Consider the following 9866-nt stretch of genomic DNA (forward strand, 5'->3'; position numbering starts at 1 on the left):
ATATATGTTTTTAAAACCATATTTTCCGATTATGATTCCATTGCATAAATCTTTTTCAGGGACGAAAAAAATAGTAAGTGTAGGGATATTTGATATGGTCTAAAATATATATATTATTGTATAAATATTTCCTACATTTTTAATTAGTTTTGAGCTAGATTCTTAATGAATATATTCTTTGTTAGCTCATATGTGGGTTTTTATGGTTCTAAAAGACAACAAGCTAAATTGAAGCATTTTTACTAAACTTGATACTTGCAAATAAAATTCTAAACAAGTGTTATTTACTATGAATGTCAGATTCATTAAAATTAATTTTATGAATTAGTCATGAAAAATTATTTACCTAATTAATAAACTTAAGAAAAAATAATTGTTACTTCATATATAGCCATATACAAGTTAATATTATTTAAATATTTAGTTACCATGTGAACGCATCTTATCTTACGTAGAATAAAAGAAAGAGGGACCCATCCCACAATAATTGAAAAGAAAAGCATGTACGAATTTGCAAGGCCTACGAGAAGTTTGGAGACCCAAGATTGGACGACGTTAATTAGGAATTTACTTTTGAAGCAAGGGAGGAAAGTCGGCAATCATAATTAACAGATATCTATATATATTTATATATTAAGTTAAGAAAGGGAAAGCCCTTACGAACAACAGGAGGCGGAAGAAGCTTAAAAAAGGAACAGAAGATCACATAGAGGGAGCCGTAGGTTTTGAAAGGCGAGAAGAGCACTTTTGGTCTGAGCAGAGAGGGGTTGGGTTCAACACCTTCTCATCCAAACAATATTATTTTTCGGTTTGAATTTATTGTTTTCGTTATGAATTCATTATTTGAACTTATTTATTTTGGTTTGTTTTTAAGTATGGTTGTTGGCTAAATCCTTAGACCGCTTAGGTTTATGATGAACCTCTGTTAATGTTTGATTTTGACTTGGGTTTTATTTATCGTTATGGTTTTATGAACTAGTAAAAGATTTAATTATATTGACTTGATGCGTATGTGTGCTTAAGGTTGTTTAATTAAGTTTTTCTATTCCATAGTTGCCTTGATTATTGTTTGTCATTAAGATAGGTTACTATTAGGTCATTTACTTTGTGTTTTGACTATTTTATGATTGATTTTGAATAAGATCATAGGAATAATATTATTTAATTAAATAAATCTAAGTGTGCTGCTAACCTAAATAGCTGTAAGGTACTAGGTTATTGATAGGTCTTTGTTGATCAGGATTGCTAGATTTAGTTCTTCGTAAGGAGTCCGTCTATGTTTGATTGATTAACTTTGTCTATCGAGTCAATTGAATATATTAGAATTCCTTTGATGTTCGCGCTGTAAGGTAGGATTTCGTATAAAGGAACTAGTTTGTAATTAATTAGGTGATCGTAAGGAAACTTGATTTTTAATACTGGTGAGTGTTAAAACTTATTAGAAACCCATAGGTGTCTTCTTAAGAAGGGTCAGAGGTCCTGTTCGGGTTTTCTTTTAAGTGTCTATTTTACGATCCCAGTTCCATAACTAAATAATTTCCCGTTTAATTGATAACTGAAACTTAGAGAATTCTAGCCTAGGTGGTTGTTTGTCATCATCTGAATTAAGCCCCAAGTTCTAAGTTTAGTCGTCTTTAGTTTCCCTAATTAGTTTAAATTAGTGTAAAATTAGTTTATTAGTAAAACCCCCCTTAAACAAATAATAAATAAATAGTCATGTCTGTAGTTGAGTCTAATTTAGCTAGTTTACGTAATTAAAAGAGTCTCGTGGGTTCGATATCCAGACTTACTTAGCTGTACTAGAGACGACCGGTTCACTTACCGGTTAGTAGTTTTAGTTACGTTAAGAGTCTAGAATTTATTACTTAGTGTCTAGATTAGCGTTTATTTAGCTAATAAATTAATAATTACTTTTAGTACGTCAAATTCCTTGCATGCGACAGATTCCTTGAAAACTTATGACTAATACACTTGTTATAATAATAAAAAAATGTTGGATTTAAATCATTGGATAAAGTTTAATTATGGATTAGATTCATAAGCATTCGAAAAGGATTATATATATTGGTAACTACTAGTTTCAAAATTATGGTTTTAAAATTTGAGAACTCGCCATCCTTGCGTTGACAAAACATTTCAAATGTGTCTTTCAGTTCGTGGAGTGCGTGGAAAAAGATGACGTGTGTGTTTGAATGGAAACTATTGACTTTTCATAGTTTGGACTTGTATTTGAATAAAATTGTGTATTATGGCACGTGTAAAAACTCTGATGGTTGAAGAAAGCCTACCTTATGTATTATATGTAAATTTGATTGTGATTGGCTGAAACGACGTCTGTCACCACCCGAAATGACTTGGTCAAAGTCTTCCGCTGTTTAATTAAAATTTCCAGGGTGTGACAAAAGAGATGGGGCTTTAACACGGCACGACATTTTAATTTGAAGTTTAAGTCCCTCCAGAACAACCGTCCTAAGAAACAAACTTACTAAATCAACAAGACATTTATGTAATTAATTGCTTAATAATAGGGGTAACTTTGTAGAATAATAACCAACTTTCAAAAATGTTTCAATTATATCGCTCAAGTTTAAAAAGTGTTCCTATTAAGTCACTCATATTTTATACCAAACTAGTTGGTTCACCCGCCGCTTTGTAGCAGGGTTGGGTGTAAGTTTTTTGTTTCCGTTTTTTTATGAAAGGTTAGCAACAAATTATTTGTTGGTTGCATATGAAGCAGTTTCTTTTTAATACAAAAAGTAAATTTATTAAAGTTCATAGTTATAGAATGTATAGTAACTACTATAAAGTTCAGGAAAAAAAAACGTGAATTTGATTAAAACTATATAGAGTTATGTGAGTACATTTATATTTATGAGAAATAAAGCAACCCGGCCGATTTAAGTATTGAAGAGACCTATGACTTCACACCTAGCAACTATTACACATCGTAAACCTAATGAATTCTTTATTTAAAAGTTTACTTGCGAGTGTATCTATATTAAAACAAAGTTATTTGAGCGTTTATATTTATATAAATAATAAAGCATAAAAACCTGGCCATCTAAGAAGAATTGAACCTAAGAACTATGACTTCATAGCCAACGACTTTTCTATCACACCCCTTGAATTCTTTCTTTTAAACTTACTTGCATGTGTGTATATATATATATATATGAAAAAAAATGATAATGAATGGTAGTGTGAAAAAATGAAGTAATGTTTACACCTATCATGCACAAAAACTTTCAAAATTGTTGACATAAATAATTGCATGCATTTAAAATGAATCATGCCATAGTGGGGAATATATAATATCTTCCATACTTTTGCTTTTGTCCACACCACTCAACGATCTGTGGTTGATAATTAAAATTGACTTGATAAAGTTGCATCCATGGTGTGTAGGCAATAAGCCTGAAAGAAGAAACATTAATACCAAAGCACAACAATGGATATTGAATGTGTGAAAACTACTTGGAGGATACTGCATCATCAAGTAATATTGATTTCGCGCACCTTCGAACCACTGATCATCAGGCTATCGGTGTTAGACAAAGAAGACACATAAGATCCAAAAGACAAGGATGGATTTTGAGTGGGTGAAGAACTACTTGGAGAAAAGTACATCATCAAATGAAACTGATTCGATGCCTTACAAGTTGTTCCAGCCACTGATCATGAAAGGCCTTAAAGTAGAGCTTGTCGAGCGTGGTCGAGTCATCTGCTCCTTGAAAGTTCCTCCTCGTTTATTGGTCAGTTTCTTCATTTGTAAGAATTATTTGGGGGGAAATGATCAAATGTGAATTCGACTTTCAGCAACCAAATTTACGGTTTTGAAATTATTGAATTTTAGAACGCGGATAATTCTTTGCACGGCGGAGCAATTGCAGCGCTGGTGGATGAGGTGGGTGGAGTTGTAATTCCGACTATTACTAATGCGACCAGCTCCGGAGTTTCAATGGAGATTAATGTTTCCTACTTGGATTCTGCGTATGTTGGGGTATGTATCTTCCTTAATTCCTTAATTTATGACTTAATCTGCATAATGTAGCCCGGGGGAGGGGGGTTCCTCTACGACGAATTTGGTGTCATTAACTGATTTGGTATATTTCCATGATCTAGCTAATTGAACACGTGAAGCCAGCAATATAGAAAAATCTTTAGTATTAATTCCCTTTATACTAATTTAGCTCATAGCTTTGTATTTAAATGACGTTTATATGAGACTAAAAATTTTCATGTAGGACGAGATTGAAATAGAGACAAAGGCGTTGCATGTTGGGAAGGCTGTTGCTGTTGCAACGGTAGAATTTAGAAATAAAAAGACGAGAAAAATAATCGCACAAGGGCGACATACCAAGTACCGTGTTGCATCAAGTAAATTATGAAATATCAAGAGATCCTGGGTCATATATGTCTCTATATATTTATAGACCAGATGATATTTTTAATATCTTTTTCATTTCTGTATCATGGATTGATATGAAGAAACAATAACTACATATACCTTATTCCTGGACTGTGTAGTCATTAAAGTTTTCTTTATGTCCTGGTTCCGTGAGCTATGATGATATGTAGTAAATTTGTTCTTTGATCTGTAAGTATTTTACAAGCAGTGTGTGCGTTATCTTTCAATTGAGAATGTCGGTATTAAAACACACGAGTTTCTCTTGATATACGTATGGGGTGTTTGGAATATGGGTCATATATACGTCATCACTTACATGGATTTGTTTTACTATTTTTGTTATTATTGTCATTTTTAGGTCTTAGTGAGTCTGCTAGTTTTTTGCTGCAAATTAGGAAGTTGTGGGATACCATAGTAGTAGGTACTCGTTATTATTCATGTTTCTTCTTCCCTTCTCAATTTAATCTTCTTTCAATGGTGAGCAGAGCCAAGTCGTCGTGTATGGTACCAGAACCATGGTTGCTTAGAAAACAGTTATCAAACTAGAAGGCAAAAGGATTATCCTTTGTTAGGTGAGCTACGGTAAATTAAATCAGTGCTTAAATCACTCCTGACTTATTACTTCTTGTTCAAAGCTCCGGTCAGGGCTTTGGCAAGCTAGATAGTCTAAGAAGAGTGTGTTTTTTGGGGGTGGTTCCGATGAAGTTGGGTGGCTTGGGCAAAGATCAAGTTACCAAAGGAACAGAAAGTTCTCGGTTTGGGGTCTTTAGAAGAGGCAAATCTGGCTTTTATCTGGCTTTGCTCTCCAAGTGGTAGTGAAGGTGGAAGGAAATGGATTGTGGTGGTGTTTGAAATTGAGATATGAAGAATTGTGATATATAAATGAGGTATTTACATATATCCTCCTACTAAGATATTTATTACATATTTACCCGGCCATTAAATCAATTACAAATTTCTCCATTTTAAACCACATATATTACACATTTACCCAATTCATTAAAAAAGTTTTATTATATTACTATTTTACCCTTAATATAATCCACCATATTTCCCTAATTTTTGTAATCATCTGCCTATTGTACATCTTACTGAACAAAATAACACCACTTCAATGTCTTCCAAGTTCCAATACCGTGAAGACCAAATCACCATGAATCACTAGTCCACCACCATTCAACATTTCACCACCAACAACCACAACCCTAACACCACAACCACCGTCTATCACTCTCCACTATACACCGTTATAAACCGTCTTCATCATCTCCGCCATTCACCACTGTTAACCATCTTCATCATCTTCGCCGCTCACCACCCACCATTAACCATCTTCATCATCTCCGCCGATCACTATTGCACAAACAAATTGTAAACCGCATCTACTAGCTACCTCTATACAAGAAAACATAGCCTAATCTCTCCTTGCCTTTCTCAACCACCATCATCTGATTCCACTGTCCTTAATCTTGATTTGTAGGTAGAACAATGTCGTCGGTTAGGATTCGTCGCTGGCACCGGCACCGGCACCGTAGGTGCAGGTGGATGGTTGGGAGGAATAGCTTTTTTGGGTTGTTTAATTTGATATTTAATTTGTTTGGAGTTAAAAAGGGTAATTGGGTAATTTCTTATGAGATTGCGGAAATATGTAATTTAGTTTAAAAGTTGGATAAATATGTAATAAGGCATCTTAATAAGGGGATATATGTAAAAATCCCTAAATGATATTGTTTCTTGTTACTTGTCTTGTTCACTTACAAAGGAAAATAAATATGAGCTTCATGGCTCAATACAAGGAAAAGAATAATAAATCATAAAAAGAAAATTCCTTGATTGTTGCTATGCAACGGTCACATGCTTGTTTCATTATTATTGTTCCTAAGAATGAAAATGAGCTCCTTGCATATTTATTATTTTTATTTTATTTTCTAACATTCCTCCCTCAAGTTGAATAGTCAGGTCTCCAATGTTCAACTTGCTAAGGAAATCAATGAATATTCTCTCATTGATGGTCTTTGATAAAATATCTGCTAATTGGCCTTCTGATTGGATGAACGGCAACTCTATAATTTCAGCTTTAAGTTTTTCTTTGATGATATGTCTATCAACATCCACATGCTTTGTACGATCATGTTTAATTGGATTTTTTTGAAATTTGTATTGCAGCTTTGTTGTCACACATAATCATGCTGGCCTCGGTATGGGGAAACCCAATTTCTATTTGAAGTTTTGTATCCACGTGGCCTCCTTCACGTCGCGTGCAATCCCTCGAAATTCTGCTTCGGCACTGGACAATGCTACCACCTTCTATTTTTTGCTTCTCCATGTAACTAGATTTCCACCAACTAGAGTAAAGTATCCCGATGTTGATCTGCGATCATCTATCTCCTGCCCAATCTGCATCGGTATATAACTGGATCTTAAGGTGTTTATTTGGTAGAAAAAGAACTCCATGGCCGAATGTTCCTTTGAGATATGTAATAATCCTCCATACTGTTTCCATGTGAGTTACTTGAGGTTGATGCATAAACTTGTTGACTATCCCTACCGCATTTGAAATATATAGGCGAGTATGCCAGAGGTATATCAGTTTTCCTACCATGCATTGGTACCTTTCTTTGTTTGCCAATTATTTTCCTTCTTCCATATGGAGTTTATGATTTACTATCATTGGTGTGTCGGCTGGCTTGCAATCGATCATTCTTGTCTGACGCTAGAAGGTCAAGGATATACTTCTTTTGACATATAAAGATCCTTTGTTTGGACCTTAGAACTTCAACTACAAGAAAGTACTTCGGGCTTCTTAAGTCCTTCATTTCAAATTATGTGAATAGGTTTACCTTTAACTTCTTCATTTCTTACTCATCATCTGTAATGATCACGTCATCAACATATATAATTAAACAAGTCACAAGTTTACCTCTTTGTTTAAGGAACAACGTGCGATCAGAGTTGCTTTGTTGAAATCCATATGTTCTCATTACAAGAGTAAATATGCCAAACCAAGCCAGAGGCGATTGTTTAAGCCCGTTGAGAGATTTCTTCAGTCGACATACTTCTTTTGTATTGAAATTCTTTGTAAATCCAGGTGGAGCGTCCATATATACTTCTTCTTTTAACTCTCCAGGCAAGAAGGCATTTTTAACATCAAATTTATGAAGGGGTCATCCTTCATTTGCAGCAATGGAAAAAAAGAACCCGAATTGTGTCAGTTTTGGCTACCGGAGAGAACATCTCTGAGTAGTCAATCTCGTATGTTTGAGTATAGTTTTTTGCTACTAGTCGTGTTTTATATCTTTCAATAGTCCCATTTGGTTTGTGTTTAATAGTGAAGACCCATCGACATCCCACTAGTTTCTTTCCAGGAGGAAGGCTACACTTTTCCCATGTGTCATACTTCAATAATGCCTTCATCTTTGCTCCATAGCATCCTTCCAATTTTTTGATTCTACAGCTTGTTCTACGGAGGTTGGGATTTTGTTCTTATACAAAGGCTTTGGCTTCTTTGGTTAAGTTTCCTTCGGCTATGTTAGCCGTGGGATATCTTGATGATTTAGACTGTTTTTCTAGGGAGTATCGTTTAGCCAGTATTCCTCGGTTGACCTCATGTGGGAGAACGTATTTCTCATTTGTTTCTTCTTGTATATGTTCCTCCAACACGGTTTGTTGTATTGAATCTTCTTGTATATGTTCATCCTGCATTGTTTTATCTATTTCTATTTCACAATTATTATATGTATCATTATTTTGATTTTTATGAATTTCTTCGTGTGTTTGAGAATTACTTACCTCAGACACCATGTTGGGAGGATTTTGGTTTGGATTACTAATTGTTGATCCATCAGATTTTTGTGAAACAAGTGACTCATCTTGGGTACTATGATCTCCTCTAGATGATGATTGGGTACTTTGATCAACTTCTTCCGATGACTAGGTACATTTTAGAACCCATTTTATCCAACTCAGTATGTCATTATCATCTTTCTCCCCCTGACCATTGTGTTAGGAGGTATAGAAGAATTCAGTTTCTAGAAAGTTGTACATACGATGTATTTTTGAACTATAGCAACGATATCCTTTTTAGTTGACACCATATCCCATAAATACACATTTTTCAGCATAAGGGTCAAATTTCGATCGATTTATTTTTGGTATGTGAACAAACACGGAGCACCCAAATATTCGTGGTTGTAGTGTAAGTGTGGGTGGGAGTTTGGTAAATTCATAAAATGTTCGGAGAGGAGTTTTTAGGTCAAGTGCTTTGGTTGGAAGTCGATTAAGAAGATAAGTGTTAGTGGCGAGAGCATCAGGCCAAAAGGATTTAGGGGTTTTAGATTCAATTTGGAGAGCCCGAGTTATTTTTTAAGAGAATGCGGGTTTTTCATTCGACCGTACCATTTTGTTCAGTGTTGTAGGAACAAGATGTTTGGTGAATCATTCCTTTTGCTTGACAGAATTGTGTCATTGCGGTGTTAACGAATTCCCCCCATTATCGGATCGAAGAATTTGGATGTTGGTTTTAAATTGTGTTTGTGTCATAGCATAAAAATTAGTAAATTTTTCAAAAACTTTAGATTTTGTAATGCCTCAATCCCGATGTCGTACATTGGGTGTTGGATTTACTCATAAACACATTTCTAAATATCATAGTGAATTAAAACTTTGCGTGGAAGACTTAACAATCAATCATATATTACATAAACGTTAAATATTGTCTTAGCAGAATTCAAACTTGTCTTAAACATAACATAAAACATCATGACATGTCCTCTCAATATGCCTGCCTCTTCAGTCCAATTCCATGTGTCTCCCTCAAGAGAGCTGCTTCATTCTATTTGTTCGCATGCATACTAAAATTTAGCTACGCTGAGTGAGTTCTAGTTAATCAAGCAACATACATTACATACAGATACTTACATATACGTATCCAAAGACACATATTATATACTTAACATGTTTTCCTTTCATATATGCATACATACATACATTCATACTTTCATACTTTCATTCTTTTAAACTTTCATACTTTCATATCCTTAACTTACTTTCATTATTTAGTACACACATAATCATTCAACGTTTTAAAGAACCTTTCGCCTTATAACCTTCTTAGATATTGTTAGGGTCTGCAACCCTTTATTCTTCGCAGATATTATTAGCGTCTGCAACCCTTTAGCCTTCGTAGATATTATTAGGGTATGCAACCCTTTAACCATTCAACCATACATTCTTTGCCATACATACATTTAGTTATATATATATATACACACACATCTGCATACATACTCTCAACCCTTTCTATAACATTCAATTAGCATTGATAAAATATTCATGTAGCATACACTTACCACTTAAGGTAAGTGTATTAACTAAGCACATAGAAGCATGCACATAGCCCCGAAAAACATAATAGAGAAATGAGGCTTGAAACTCAACCGCATCCTGTTTCTCTCGGAGT

The 9866-nt window shown here is 34.4% G+C and overlaps 1 protein-coding gene across 1 annotated transcript; it reads left to right on the plus strand.

Annotated features, from left to right (window-relative positions):
- Positions 1-3575: 3575 nt before the first annotated feature.
- On the plus strand, positions 3576-4394 carry LOC143555809 (uncharacterized). The gene is made up of 3 exons (XM_077045301.1): positions 3576-3752; positions 3854-4000; positions 4245-4394. Exons 1-3 carry the CDS (start codon positions 3585-3587, stop codon positions 4386-4388), a joined length of 459 nt encoding a protein of 152 aa, XP_076901416.1. The 5' UTR covers positions 3576-3584; the 3' UTR covers positions 4389-4394.
- Positions 4395-9866: the final 5472 nt, after the last annotated feature.

This window comes from Bidens hawaiensis, unplaced genomic scaffold (assembly GCF_021521415.1).
Source record: "Bidens hawaiensis isolate Kalapana, Puna unplaced genomic scaffold, B.hawaiensis_p1.1 tig00018317_1, whole genome shotgun sequence".
Classification (NCBI taxonomy): Eukaryota; Viridiplantae; Streptophyta; class Magnoliopsida; order Asterales; family Asteraceae; genus Bidens; species Bidens hawaiensis.

Bases quoted from the DNA above. Each gene is read 5' to 3' on its own strand.
- LOC143555809 (XM_077045301.1), top strand. From the start codon at position 3,585: ATGGATTTTGAGTGGGTGAAGAACTACTTGGAGAAAAGTACATCATCA. The intron at 3,753-3,853 runs GTCAGTTTCTTC...ATTGAATTTTAG, and splicing joins AAGTTCCTCCTCGTTTATTG to AACGCGGATAATTCTTTGCA. The intron at 4,001-4,244 runs GTATGTATCTTC...ATTTTCATGTAG, and splicing joins TGGATTCTGCGTATGTTGGG to GACGAGATTGAAATAGAGAC.